We start from the raw sequence: 15,170 nt of genomic DNA, 5'->3' as shown, positions 1-15,170 counted from the left end.
ACTGAAATACTATTTAGCTTTCCAGAGAGTCCAATAAAGAAGCCACAATAAGTCAAGAGGACTTAGGCATTTTAAAATTAGATATTAGGGATTTTTTTAAAAATTTGCCTGCAAGGTTACTAGACAAAGTCAAAAACCAATAACAAAAAAATGAAAGATTACATACATAAGTGCCACCATCTGGATTCCTATTTTTAAGCGTTGCAGTAAAATAGTATTTTTGCCAACAAAACAATAATCTTTTTATATTTATACAATATGCATTCCCTGTTATCCATGTTTATTAAAAGTTTCATTGGTTTATTGACAGGGTGAGCTTCAGAGCTCAGATAAATATATTTGAAGTTTGAATGAAGCTGCTTTAAAGATCTACAACAAAACAGTCAATTTGTAAACTTTACATCCATATTGATGTTACATCATTTGCTTCCATAGTTTCAAAACTCCTTAAGAGCAGAATCCTGAAACAAACAAAATAAAATTAATGATATTTCTAAACCAGCACTAGAAAGAAAAAATATACAAACGTACCAAATTTAAAGTGTGTGTAAATGTATTTCCTTTAAAGTAGTCTTACTTACAAATATCAGTCTATTATTTGCAATGTTATTCTGCTCTTTAGATCTGTAGCACATAATTCCAAAGGATTTTCAACTCAACATAGGACAGGAATTAATCAGATCTGTTCCATTTGTTCCAGACATTAATGCTGAGGCAAAGAAGGAGCTAGCACAGATCAACCACAAGAACATTTCAAAATATATTGACTTAAGTAAGATTTACCGTACTTTTCATTTAAGATTTAAGATCACAAAAAATGGCAGTAATAGACTATCCTAATGCACATACATTTATTTTCTTGTGGATTTTTGCTTTTAGTATATGCTGATACAAGGCCAGATTGCAATGCCCTGGTTACAATGAAGTAATAGCTTGTTCTGCAAGCAGTCCCGTGGTCAATATAAATATTTGTGATGGTTTTATTGTCATTGGGAATACTCACAGAGGGCAAAACTGTGATACCCTTACCCACATTAGGAAATACCTTAGTCCACAAGCAGGCAATTGACCTCAAGGTAGTAGCCCAACCTGACCCACAATCAGTAGGAGATACAGCTTCAGAAATGCAAGATAAGTGGCAAACAAAACAAAAAAAACAAACAAACAAAAACCAAACTAACAAACCAAAAAAACCCAGCCTTTTCTCTTCTTTTGCTTGAAAATAAAGATAGTTTACCAAGAACTGCTATTTAGATATAACTGTATTTATATCAAGCCAAGACCTGTGTAATTAGTAATTGATTTATTGTGAACTTCAGCACAGTATTAGTTTAAAAAGTTGAAGAATCTTTGGAAAAAAGATTTAACTTGAAGATATGGGTCCAGAATCAAAATTGAAAGAGTCTGGATCACTTAATGATGACCTGTTCTGTCCATTCCCTCGGGGGCAGCTGGCATTGGCCACTGTTAGACAACAGGACACTGGGCTAGCTGGACCTCTGGCCTTGACCCAGTATGACCATTTTTATGTTCTTACGTTCCCTTCAGTGGGAATTTTACCTCAGTAAGGCCTGCATAACAACTGAGTAAGGACATGAGGATTTTGGCACTCTTGCGAATAATTTTGTAGTTCTTGCTCGCAAAACTATGAGATGCAGGGAGGCCTCTGTTCACACAGAAGTTGCATTAACATGGACTTTGTATGAAGAATTTCCTAATGCAGATGTTTTGATCTTTTTTGTTCTTTTAGCTCTTGTACAAGTATCCTCAATCACTGTCCATTGCTCCAATGTATGTCTGTTTGGTGTGCAAGAATCTGGCTCAACAATACTAGGGAGTTCAGAATTAATTAACACTCTGGTAAATGATCCGGAGCTTTGTCTGAATTGTGATTGGCACGCCTGCCTAGCGGAGGAGGTGTACAGTTGGCTTTAGGTCACCATGATACTCGATGCTGGGGTCATCTAACCACCACTCTGGTCCCCAGCATAAAATAGAGCAGCCTCAGAGGATCTAAAACATCAATTCTCACTCACAAAAAGCATGGAAGCCAAACCAGCCCTCCAACCACTACCCACCATCTGAAAGAGCAGACAAAGGGAAACACATGCAATACAGTGTGGCAGAGTTAAGGTTTGTGACAAAAGTGGGGGGTCTTCAGCTTTTACCGGGAGTGGGCAGTTAGTACTGGGGCAGAGTTAAGATTGGTGCTAGACTATTAGAAGGCAATTTCCTAACTTTTGTATTCAAATTTTATCATTTAATGTTCTATTAATTATATTTTTAGTATGGAGGGTGTATTTGCAATTTTAACGGTGCTTTAAAAACAATATTAAAGACAATTGCAAATATTTTGTGGAAAACAAGTCCTCTTTTATGTGGAGAGTCTCCTGAGATGTTTGTAGATGTTTTGTCACAAGCTCTGAATATTTATGAACTTATACATTTTCTTTACAACTTGTAACTTGCAAACATTCACGATTGATTTACTCATGTGCAAACATTTCGTATACTTTCATGTATATTTAATAGAAACACAGGATGGCTACAGTGGATCAGATCAGTGATCCACCTAGCCCACTATCCTGTCTCTCACAGTGGCCAGCACCAATTGGTTCAGAGGAACATGCAAGAAGCAACTTTTGCACACCTCTTTCTAAACTGGAGCTGGAGCACAAAGACTGGACCCCATTTTACATTCTTTCTTCATACATAAGTCTCTCCATGCCTCTAATCATTTTAATTTCCCATCTTTAGGCCCCTCTATTTCTGTTATATTTTATTTGAGGTGGGGTGAACAGAACCAAACACTGTATTCACAGTGAGAAAATATATACAATGGCATTATATTATTTCCTGTATTTTTTCTGCCCTATTCTTTAGGCATCCAAACATTTTATGTGCTTTTTTGATTCCTGCTGTAGACTGAGCACGTTTTCACTGAGCTGTCCACAGTGACACCCAGATCTTTTCCCTGAGTGGTTACAGTTAATTCAGAACTAAACCATATGCATGAGTAGTTAAAATTATTCATGCAGATATTTATTGCCTTGTATCAAATGTGAATTTCATTTGCAGTTGTGCTGCCCAGTCTAACCTAAATAATTTTGTGTGGTTTGCACATTTTCATTATAGACAAGATTTATTTTAATTCTGTTCATCCACCTTTTCCAGATCACTAATAAATATATTTAGTATCACCTGTTCTAGTAGGTCTTTGTGGTGTCCCACTGTCAACATATTGCAGGCTGAAAATTAACTATTTATATTAATCTTTGTTCATCTATTCATAGATTAGATTAATAGATTCATAAATTGTAAAGCCAGCAGGGACCACTCTGACCATCTAGTCTGATCTTCTGTAAGACAGGCCATAGGACTTCCCTGAATTAATTCCTGTTTGAACTAGAACATATCTTTTAGACAAACAGCTAGCACAAGTGCATCTTGTATTAATCTAGGTGTTTTGCAACTCTCTTCAGTGTTTGTTTCCTGCGATGGGCTACCCAGGAAATCGCAGGGCAGTAAAAATGAAAATCTGAGTATATCTGAGACTCTGAGACTCAGAGACTCTGAGTTTGCAATAAGAAAATAAGATATACCACAGCTACTAAGTGCAGCCCTTCCTACTATCGCTGTCCATTAGAGAAAGAGCTTCCTAGCATGGTAGTCATTTCACCTCCCAAATAAAATTTTTCTGAAAAAAATATTCTTACCATTATGGACAATAACTCTGTATTTTCTGTCCAAGCAGAGGTCGACCTGCCTTTGCCTGACAATTTTCTGTGCCTCAGGTGGCAATCCCTTCGGGTCCCGGGAGAACACAAAGGAGTAACTATCAGCACAGGTACCATCATCATTTAGTTGGCGGCAGGAGTAATGAAGTGCATAAGTGTCATAATCTGTGTCCACTACCCAGTGATCATCATCTGAAAGAAACCATAGGGAAGGAGCAAGGAAGTTATAGAGGTAGGAGGAGACATTCACCTAGAGAGAATTCTGCATTTATTCAATCACAGAAGAATACCACATACTTTAGTATTAATGATGGCAAACGGTCCACAATGGGCCTGATCCTGACAGGTGCTTGGCACCCACAATACTTACTGAAATATTGGAAAGTTCCATGCTTCTGGCACCACACAGGCTCAGTCCCAAGATATTAGCATCACCACAACATGTGGGATGCATTTAGTCAATTAGATTAAATAAATCAACAGGAGCCAACTGGTCTGAGAAACATGAATTCACCTTTGGCCTCTTTTTGGCGGGAAGCTCTCACTCAGGGAGAAGTGTCATCTTGAAATCATATGCCCCTCTAAAAATCATTCCTGGCTGCTTGACATTCAGTTAACCTGGAAAGAACCTGCCACCTACCTTAGGACGTGTGTCCCTCAGGATCGTTCCCAACTGCCATACAGTTTGGGAGTCCACCCTTTTAAAGGGGGGGGGGGGGTTGTCTCAGCCAGCAGACTACTACCAAAACTGGCATTGTGTTGTCTCTGTCACCTCCACAGCCCAGCAGTCATAGCCATACTGTGGGTGAGTACCTGTGGAACCTGCCTTTATAGTGGATATTGGATTGTATTATTTTTTTAAATACGTATTATATCTAAAGATAGGTCTGAGCTGCAAACCTTAGACCTGGATGCAAACTTTCCCAATATACAGGAGCATTTGGAGCTAGAGTCTTGGTTCAAGCTTATTTATAACCAAAATAAGGTGGGATGAGTATTTCTGGACATTACTTCTCTCACAGAGAAGCAATATGGGTTTTAAAAGCACACAGTTTTAGTATTAGATTGCAATACTGAATGCATTTTATGGTATCAAGATAAAATTCTTAGACAGCACCCATATAGTTCTGCCTGTTTGCTTCATTTGTGTGATTTGAATTTAAATTATGGAAAACTATTGCCCTTACAACCAGACTTCTTTTGCTTATATTTCAGTGACATTACAGTCCTTTCACAAGCAGTGTTACAGTGTGGAAGGTGCACAAACTGGAAAAATTATTTTGTATTTTTTTAAATAATCTGTGCCAATGTAAAGTAAAAGCCCACGAAGTCAGGAGGGTTGCACCAACTTTAATTTTAAACTAACTTGGTAGAAGTTTGGATCTATTTTAGGTGGGAATAGTGGCACCGTGGCCATTTTTAATGTAAATGCTGAAGAACATGCATTGCAGCTCTTATCGGGCAGAATAAATCCATGACCTTTTGGACCATGCAAGCCTCAGAAAACTGCAAGTGCTGATTCTTTGGTGAGGCTGATTGCTCTGGGGCAAAGGTCAGTCCCATTTGGAAGGTCAACAAGAAAAAAATAAAGCCCCTTCTGAGGGAGCTGTGGAGCAGGCAGTGGGAGGACAATAAAGGAAAACGCCCATACTGCACAACTCGCCATCCGGATCCATCCATCACCTACACAGCCCACAAGTGTTTCTTCACACAAGGAGACAGATGGGCTCTGGGGCCAGTCCAAGGAACAGGGTTATTTTCCAAAGCAATCTCAGAGGATGTCTCCTGTATTCCCCTCTCAGCCCTATCACCAAAGAAATCATACCCACCTCATCACCGTTATGATGAGGGTTTTTCCCAGAGTCTGAGTCCTTTCCCTTTCCCTGCTTCTCTGTTTTTTGCCTCAGCATTAGGGATAATGTCAGAACAGCACTGAACATACTATATTACATTACATGATCCAGCTCTGGGAATTTTAGTTAAATGTTTCTGCAGCCACAGTAGAGAAATCACAAATACTGTTTTCACCTAAGCCCTATTTACATAGCGATTACTATCACTGAGGTTCTTTGCTTTAAATTTCTTGGTAGAGAAGTAGAATTAAAAAAACAATAGATATTCTGAATTTTGAGGAAATTGCCATCAGCAGCTTGTATCATGTAGATCAAATATGAAGCCTAAATTACTTGACAACGTTTTAAGTCTGAATTAAAACTAAGAAAATATAACGTTGGAGTCTGTGACGCATTAATGTCACTCATTGTTTTACTGAAACATGGGAGAAATTTAACAACAAAATAAATCTACTTGGGAACTTTCTTTATACTTCATCTCTGTCTAATGGGCCTTATTTTTGTGTGTACAGTGGTGCATATGCTCTGTTAAGGACTGAATACATAATGGTTAAAATGGTCAAACACAGGGTAAAGCCGGAGAAAATAAATATGTTCCTGCTGGTCATGCACCAGATTACTCACAGCTCTCCTAGTCACATTACCTTCTGAAAAGCTCTCTTTTCCTACCACAGAAATGCTTTAAGCTGTATTTGTGTGGAAAAAGCATATCATCCTGGTGCCTCTTAGGTTTCTTATAAATGTGTATTTGCTAGGCATATGCAAAGAGATGTATCACAAATCCTAGTGACAATTTGCAGTTAGAATTTTGGATCATTCTCAGCTATTTAGTAGTTAGTGTAACAATTAATGCCTCTCTAACCTCCCTACATCCGCAGAAATGAATGCGGGAGTTGGGTGTAAGGGGAAGAGCTGTCATCTCCAGTTCCCACACCTCATGGACCTTCTCCTCAGTATTTGGCTTCCATGGAGTTGAAAGAGGTAGTTCTGGGTTCTGCCAGATTCTCTTCCTCCCTCTTCAGGAGGACCAGAGTTTGCAGCAAAGTATAGTACAGTGCTCCCATCTCTGCAGGATGGGGCATCCAGCAATCAGGGAAATCCCTGGGAAGTATGTCTCAGCAGTGAGCTGGCAAGAAACTGGACAGCAAGTCAGAGGCAAGTGGCTTCCTGAAGATCCCCTGAGAACTGTGTGTTTTTGGGGTGGAGCCCTCATCTCTTCCAAATTCCATCTTCCCCCAGTAGAGGTATTCCATGGAAACGTCTCAAGTGAAGAGTGCTGGAGTTTCTACTCCCTAGGCGGGTTAATCTCACACAAGGAAGACTGGGGCTCAGTATTAATTTGTTGACAGTTTGTCAAAAAAAAAGAGAAAGTCCCTGTATTCACAAAGTATCCACAAAGGCTAAGAGCTGCAAAATCCTCCTCTACCAGGTTGCTGAAGATTAAATCTGAAGTTAGGCTTTTTCAAGAAAATTAACAGTCAAATAAAAAGCAGATCTGAACTAAAAAGAGCTCAGAGTCTTCTCAGTCTCCATCTACTCCTTCCATGTGATGATGCTAGTCTATATTATGGGGCTTGGAAGGAAAATAAATGTATGATCTTTGCCATGCAAAGACCTTGACTTCACTAGGATAAACATCAACCAGCTAACACATGTGAAAACTAGGAACTGCCTTGTCCACTCTAGGATTTTACCATGTGGCAGTTACCATGTGTTAGCTAACATGGCTAAAAAAATCCCTTATTTTCCCCATGTAGATGCACCAAAAGTGACAAGGGCTATCATGCAGCCCTGAGTCTCCTGCTGCAAAAACACCCCACTACTTATTAGTACTCACTTCCCTTCTGGAGAAAAGAGGCAACACCCCAGTAGTTCATCTTGAACTTGGCAGGATCCTCAGTGTCAGTGAAGAAGCCAAGCATGTTAGCACAAACATCCCAGTTACTACAAATAGAGTGAGACAAAAAGACACTGAGTTCAAACTGGGCAGCCTGGACTTGGGGTCAGATAGTGATGAACACATGGGTACGAGGAAGGGTTAGAGCAGTGGAGAGCCCAGCAGAAAGTCAGGGCCCTGGGGAACTGGAGTGGGAAGAGAAGGAAGGGTGCCAGGCAACTTACTTGAACAGCTGGACTCTGCCGTTGGCGAAGGCTTTCATTTGTCCATTCTCCTCTATGGTGAAGTGGGCTACCACGTTGTCCTGCAGGAACAGTCCCTCAGGGTCTTTTTTGGCCATGGCATACCAGGTGCCACTATACTGCAGGGAGAGGAGAGAGGCTCTGGTTAGGCCTGGGAAGCATGGAAGTCCCAAGTGCAGGGAAGACCATAAAAGCTGGATCTATCTGGACCGTGCAGAACTCTGCTGATCTTTGGCCCCAAGCCTCCAAATCATACCATCAAATTAGAGAATAAATCCAGCTGCTCCCAAGTCACCAAAAACAATTTGGGTACAATGCACCAAGGAGCACAAGAACCACAAAGGTTCAGATTCAGCAACTGGATCTAGCCAGGTTTTGACCCCAATTCTCTAAGTTCTAATGTTTAAAAAGAGAACAAGGATAGCTTCTCCTGCCGTACAAACCAATTCTATACCTTGCTGGCTAATACAAATAACCGGAGTAATAACAATGTAACTCGGCACACAGGGGGGCCGAAGTTTTGCAGTGAAACTAGAGCAGCTGAACTTCTCTCTTCTGATAGAGTTTTTGAGTTTGGAATTTTTCAAATAGCTGGATCCAGCAAGCTCAAGTCTCTGGATGGGGGCGGGAGGGGGTTTATGGTGTTGCTGTTCCCATTTGTAGCAGGGGCTAGATCTTTTGCTGCATGACGAGCTGCTGCTTTCCCCCTCTGTTTAGAGCACACCCTTGTTCTCGGTTTAGGCATTTGGGGCTCTGGGCCACAAGCTGCCTGTGCCCAGGTGCCGGATCTAGGTTTTGTGGTGCTCTGCACTGGAGGCCAGGTGTTTGGCACACGAGGAGTGGGCAGACTGGGTCTCTATTTTGATAGTACATTTTGGGCCTTAGGGCAAAATTTGGCAAGATCCAAGGAGAGCCAGCCCCAGAGAGCGGGGAGGGGAGCGGACACCTACACGAGCCTTGTCGAAGTTCTCTTGGACTCTGATGTTGCTCACTCTGCAGTCCCGCTCCGCTCGGCATCCACAGCCCAGCAGGCCCAGGACCACCAGCAGCAGCCAGGCCAGGAATCTCCCCGCCTGAGCCATCCTACTCCTATGCAACAGCAAACAGAGACAGACCAAATCATCAGCTGGGGGAGCCCCAAGGCACCTGGAAAGGAGGGGTCCCCAACATACCCAGTGTCCCTAAGATGCTCAGAGGGCCCCCCAAAGCAGCAGTGGGGTCCCCCCAATGACAGTAGAGTACCCCCAGCACATAGGGTGGGTGGTCCCCAGGCACCCAGAAATGGGGCCCCAAAGCATCTAGAGGGGCCCCCCAGTGCAGACGGTGGGGCGTCCCCACTGCCTCTCTGCAGGAGGGCTGCAGCATTTCCAGCCACATCCCTGAGCGACCCGAATCATCACACACACACGCGGCGGACGAGAGAGGCTCCCCCAGCTGGAAACGTGTCTCTCACAGAGCAGCGCCGATCCCCGCAGTCAGCCGGTCTCTAGCCCGAGCGCTCGCACAGGGGAGAGGAGGCGGCCGGAGGGCGCGGGGCTGGGAGCGCTTTATACAGCTCCGGGCTGGGGGTGGGGATCTGCTCTTTCGTAACTTCGCGGGGCGAAAGACTAACAAGTGGAGTGGGGAAACCTGGTCGATTCCAGCTAGGCAAGGGGGCCCTGCGCAGCAGGCTCTTGCGTAACAAGAGCAGAGCAGGCCGGGGTAACCCAGGCGATCTTTAACCCCAGCCCCGGGGAGAAAAGCGTTTACGGTATCACACAACCCCAAAGGCAAGACCCCAAATCAGGGCGGGAGAACGTGAGAGAAGCGAGAGATGCCAACTGTCCCGGTTTTATATTATTATTATTATTCTTGAACTACAATATCGTTTCCCACTCCGTCGCTCCAGAGTCCTGCTTCTCCAGCGTGCCCAGCGGAGTTACAGCTTGTGGCCTCGTTTGTCTCCCCCAGATGTCCTGTTTCTACCCTTCGAATGCTGGCAGCATCGGGGCACGTGTGTGAACCTTTCAGCCAGACGGGAACTGTTTATTCCAGAGCCCCAGACCGGTTGTTGCTGGTGCCTGAGAACCCAAGCCCAGCTTCCAGATAGCAGGAGCTGTCCCGAGCTACAGCCTGGAAGCCTTTCATCGCCTGCTCCAGAGAGCAACAGATGTGTCCAGCTGCAGCCTGGGGACATTTTTGGGGTCCTGCCTTCGGAGGAGGCAAAAAAGCACCTCTCACTTCAGTCCTAACACAAGCCCGGTGGGGATGCACATGATTGTGAATGTGCTAACGTTTGCACCCACCACTCGGGTCCCTTTCTATGTAAACGATGAGGCAAAGTTCCTTCAGTTTCTTTGTTGGCAAACTGTTTTTTGTTATATAAAAGATTATTTTTCTCCTGTCCAGGCAAGTGGTGGTGCCTCTTGGTCAATATTTGTTCTGTAGTTTCAACATCTTTCGAAGCATCAGAGAAACCCTGTTAACCATTTTCCAGCTATGTGACTCAGAGCAGGGTAGGAAAAATCATTCGCAGCAGCACCAGGTCACATACTCACTTCACTTCCGTGTTTTTAAAGAGTAAGGGGCTAAGGGTGTTAATTGAAGCCAGTGCCAAATGTTCATTCATTTCAGAATTTTTTTTAAAAAAACCTCTTTCATATTCAGAGCTGCTCAACAAGATGGGGGGGGGGGGAGTGCTTTGTAAAAGCACATGCTGGACAGAAATAGGGCACCTAGTCCAATAAACATGTCCTTCCCCTGAAGTTTATCGCAACCCTTCAGTTTCCTCTGTTTCTTCATAAAAATATTAAGCTGTGTGATTTAATTTTTTTTTTACTATATATCTTCCTTGCCAAGTTCTTCCATATAGTAACTACTAATTTAGTGGAATAGTTTACCTGAATTCTTTGTTTATGCCCCATTTCCTGATTCTCAGGATGAGATATTTGTTGTTTGGACCCTTTGCACTAAGAGCAATTTATTTTGGTTCTCTTTCTCAGATCTCATCCTAGGTCAGTTCCAGGTTGTCTCTATTGAGAATAAGTTCCAACTCTTGAAGCCATTCCTCATAACAAATATTCTTACAAAGCTATAATACATAAACTTGTTTGTAGTAAGACCACTATAAAATAGTGCATGTAACACATACAAAGGTGCTGTATATTGTAATGTCGATGAGCAAAAGTTTTCAATTAAGAATGAGATTTTTAGTGATGCCTAAGAACTGTGGACCCATTTAAATTAATGAGAACTGGGGATCCATATCCCCTGGTCAGCTTTTAAAACCTCTCCCTTAATTCCTGTTAATACTGGTGGGAGACAGTTATGCACTGCATATAGCTCTAAGCGAGACAGATACACATAGCAGTCTCAGATACATGGGTGCACAACTCCATATAACTGATCCGCTTTGTCCATCTTCTCACAAGATCAATAGTAACATGAAGAGGGTTGTAACTTACTTTATTACCCTTGATAGCCCTATGCTGTTTATTTAATGTCAGATAAAACATGTCTATAATTTCTCTCTGCCACTTTGGTAAGCACTGTTACCAGCCTTTCTCTTGATTCTGACCTCTGTAAAATCTGTATCCTTATTTTTAATCCCAAATCAACTTTTAGGATCAGGTCTGTGCCTTTAATATTACACTAATATAATTCTCCTTTGAAAACATTATGACTGGAATTTTCAAAAGAGTCTAAGGGAGTTGGGCACTCAAACTCCATTAAAATTCAATGAGATTTAGGTACCTAACTTCCTCAGGTTCCCTTGGAAATCCTGTCCTTAGAGTTTATTATGTGTGTGCCCTGCATTTTTACAGGCAACAGGCCCAATCCAGCTTTTGCTGAGGCTGTGAGAGTATCATCACGAGCCACTGTCCTGACCACACCCACAGGCAGGATTCAACATTGCAAAGGGAACCCTTTGCAAGTTAATGATAATTTACCCTAGGTTGACCTGCGAGTTTGATGGGAGGATGGCTACGATCTTTCAGCACTATTCCATCCAGATCCATATATTCAGAGTGTAGCACCTGCAGGTTTTATGTCCCTCCACTCATGGAAGTGGAGGGGCTCATTTCTATTAATATCAATGAGAATCATGAACACAGATCATGTGAATGGAAGTGAAAGGCTCATAGATTCCTGGAAAAGCTTAGGAGGAAGAAAAAACATTCTTAAAGCTCCAATATGATGTAAACAAAAGAGCTATTTATAAAACTCAGCATACATTTACAAAATTTATCGCAGATCAACATGGGTCGGTAGTCAAACTTGTGCTGTTTCACTAGCTGATTCTTAAATTTTGACAGCATATTGTGAAAAGTATGGACATTTTGAAACCAGTATGTATTTCTTTCAGATGCATTTTACTGAGGAAAAAAAGTATTCTAAAGTTAGTAAAGAGGGAAAAAAAGAGAATTTCTGTCACTGATTTTCCATTACAATGCTTTTCCCATGAATAGCCTGTAAAAGTAATTAATATTTTCCGTAATGATAGTATCTATATTTTCCATAATGACAGTGACAGTCATTTCTAACACTGCAACATTTAAGTTTAAATACTGAAAGGACTAGAATTTTATTTATGGCAATGTAGTAAGATTTTAGTTCTTAGGAGAAAAGTTGGCGCAAAGTATTGGCAATAGGATATAGAGCATTTAGTTTCAGTCTTGTCCAGCTTGATACAGTTAGAAAGACTTTTTGTTCCCATCTTCTGGTTCTTTGTTGGCTTGTTATTATTTATTTCTAGGGCCTCATTCACAAGTAGCAGTGTGCAGGGCACTATCTTCTGAGATCAGGTCATTTCTAACAAGATACAACAAATGGCATGAAATGAACCAGTGATCTCAGTGTATTTTGTAGGACACATACATCCACATCACTGTCACAATTGCCCCACCCCCTCCAGGTGACAGCAGTTAAAGCATAGAGGCCAAGGATACAATGGGCTGGAAAATGTTAGCACTTGCACTATTCCTGCCTGTGTATTTGTTTTGTAGGTAAAGGACTTACAGCTTCCAAAAATGACAACCTGACTCTTTGCTTGAGCACTAATTTCACCTCAGAGTCTTCAAAAAGAGTAATTAAAATAATTTGCTTTTTAAAATGTTAACTGAATTTTCAGCAGCAAAGTGGTCTCCCTTATAAAGATTGTGATTCTGTGCTCACAAATTTCTCTTCTAGATTCCTTGAGAGAAAAAGGGTTTGTGTCTGCTTGTAAGTCTGCTTTTAATGGGCTCTACCATCTCCTTCCTAGATTTTCTTCTGAGCAGACAAGAAGCAAAGTTGAGATAATTCATTTACAATAATATTTTTTCCTTCTGAACATTAAACACATCGCCCAAATCCATCTGTCATGGTTTATTCGTCATGCTATGACAGTTAATTTTCCCTTAGTATATGGAATACAGTGCTATTTATATTGATGACAATGGAATTTTCAGGGTGGGAAAAATAAAATATGCCACATATTGTCAATTAAGTGGAAAGAGAGGCTTTCATATGCTTTTATTTTTATTTCTTTGTCTTCTACATCAGCATTTTGCTTCCTGGGCAAGTCCTTAGAACCTGTCTAGAAAGCCCCAGGATCTCTCCAGTTCCCATTTACTCCTTACACACTCAAAAATTCCAATATCACACACATTGTTCGTGCAGCAAATGAGATAGAGAGATGCGTCTAGTGCCAGACAATGTCTCTTCTGAGTTGGTCAGACACACTCTTTCCCACCACAGACTCAGTATGTTGCTTGTGCAGTACAACCAGACTCTGCCACTCTGGAGCAAGGGACCAAACTCAAGACTCAGACTTGGATGCTCTATGTGCAGAAATATTATGCTTGTGCTAGGCCATGAGACTGGCCTTTTCACAGTCAGTATTAATTTTCCCCTGGTCTATGTTTATATAAGAATCCACAGCTGCATTAAGCTAAGATAAAATATGAAAAGAGCTATGTGCTTTTTCTTCTAAGAGGTCAGATGCAGATGAATTTAAAACAGAGTTTAAATTACATTTAAAACAAAGTTACATAACTGTATGGGAGTTCTCCAAGGAATAGGGTGACCAGATAGTAAATGTGAAAAATCGGGACAGGTTGGGGGTAATAGGAGCCGATGTAAGAAAAAGACCCCAAAATTGGGACTGTCCCTATAAAATCGGGACATCTGGTCACTCTATCAAGGAACAAAGCCAGAGCTGCAGGCACTCTTCTTTCAGAGACCACTAGCTCATCCTAGTCCTAAGGGGCACCGTGCTGCAGAAGAGACATAAATGCAGATTCTGCAGACCAAAGATCTTCACAAGAGTGGGACTTTAATCCCAGTGTCCTGGCCAAATACCAACTTGGGGAACTCCATTCCAATTACCTACCGTTTCCCTGCAGCTTCACAGACAGGGTAGTTCTCTCCCCGTGGTACCTAAATTGTTCTGTAGCATTAGTTCACGCTTGGTATTAAACAGCAACTACATTTAATCCCAGAAGTGGCTGTGTTTCAGTGGAGGTGTGGGCGGGGTTTGACCATTCTCACGTGTAGTTTGCATACCTGTTAAGTTTGTGAAAGTGCTTTGGGATGTTTCAGAATAAAAGGTGCTATATATGTGGTAAGTTATAGTTTATTATTGTATTGTTATTATTGTTTTGTATTGACAAAAAAAAATTACACCCAGGAAAGGCAAAACCAAGGAAAATGAGGGTACCATATGGGATGCAATGTCAGCAATTCAAAGTGAAGAATGTTTCCAAATGTATTAAATCTGGTTTACCATTGTTTAGCTACATGTGGCTTATCCATGAGACAGACAAAAGGAATTGCTAGCATCACAAACCCCCAGCATTTAATTCCTTTCCCTGACTGGCAGAGCCACTCAGGGAATGGAAGTGGGGCTTGGCAGCTCTAAACAGGCTGATTGACAAAAAGCAAGATTTGCTTTTACATAATTAAATGTGGGAAACAACCAAATCAAGGTTTATCATTAGAATACTTGGTTGCTTTTTAGCATTTTCCTGCATAGCTGAGTCAATTGTTTCCATCTATAATAATCATTTCAAAAGCAATGTTTCATCATACTTTTCCTGTTCTGATCCAAATTGACTAAATAATAATATGATGCTGCACTTTTACAGCACCTTCTAGGCGAGGAGATCGATGCACTTAACAAACATTAATGAATAAAAACTCACCAACCTTTGGGTGAAATCTTGGCCCATTGATGTAAATGATAAAATTCCCATTGACTGCAATTGGGCCAGGATTTTACCCCAAATCATTAGAAGAACAGTATTATTATTATTCCTAGTTTATAGAGTCTATAGTATCTCAATCATGTCAAGAACGAGGGGCTGATGCTGCAATCCTTACTTGTGCAAATAATCCTTATTCACTGAAGCCAAAGGGATTACCTATGTGCAGACTAGTCGCATGTGTGTAGTCGTTGCAGAATCGGGCCCATAAGTGTTGG

General features: G+C 41.5%; 1 protein-coding gene across 2 annotated transcripts; it reads right to left on the bottom strand.

Moving 5' to 3' along the window:
• Window positions 1-32: 32 nt before the first annotated feature.
• Window positions 33-9,246, bottom strand: RBP4 (retinol binding protein 4). Of its 2 annotated transcripts, none has more exons than XM_037905120.2 (6): window positions 9,183-9,246; window positions 8,680-8,818; window positions 7,712-7,848; window positions 7,428-7,534; window positions 3,717-3,929; window positions 33-461 (listed from the first exon to the last, which is right to left on the bottom strand). In XM_037905120.2, exons 2-6 carry the CDS (start codon window positions 8,809-8,811, stop codon window positions 448-450), a joined length of 603 nt encoding a protein of 200 aa, XP_037761048.1. In that variant the 5' UTR covers window positions 8,812-8,818; window positions 9,183-9,246; the 3' UTR covers window positions 33-447. The 2 variants fall into 2 exon arrangements, with proteins under 2 accessions (XP_037761048.1, XP_043406665.1); XM_043550730.1 differs by having other exon boundaries at window positions 9,136-9,195.
• Window positions 9,247-15,170: the final 5,924 nt, after the last annotated feature.

Source organism: Chelonia mydas, chromosome 7, assembly GCF_015237465.2.
Source record: "Chelonia mydas isolate rCheMyd1 chromosome 7, rCheMyd1.pri.v2, whole genome shotgun sequence".
Taxonomy (NCBI): Eukaryota; Metazoa; Chordata; order Testudines; family Cheloniidae; genus Chelonia; species Chelonia mydas.
Note: the sequence above shows the minus strand (reverse complement) of the source record. Positions and strands in the feature narration are given on the sequence as shown.

Excerpts from the sequence above, each read along its gene's own strand:
- RBP4 (XM_037905120.2), bottom strand. The coding sequence starts at position 8,811 with ATGGCTCAGGCGGGGAGATTCCTGGCCTGGCTGCTGCTGGTGGTCCTG. Across the intron at positions 7,849-8,679 it reads AGAACTTCGACAAGGCTCGT|TATAGTGGCACCTGGTATGC; the intron begins GTAGGTGTCCGC and ends CTCTCCCTGCAG. Across the intron at positions 3,930-7,427 it reads CTCTTTTCTCCAGAAGGGAA|ATGATGATCACTGGGTAGTG; the intron begins GTGAGTACTAAT and ends GGTTTCTTTCAG.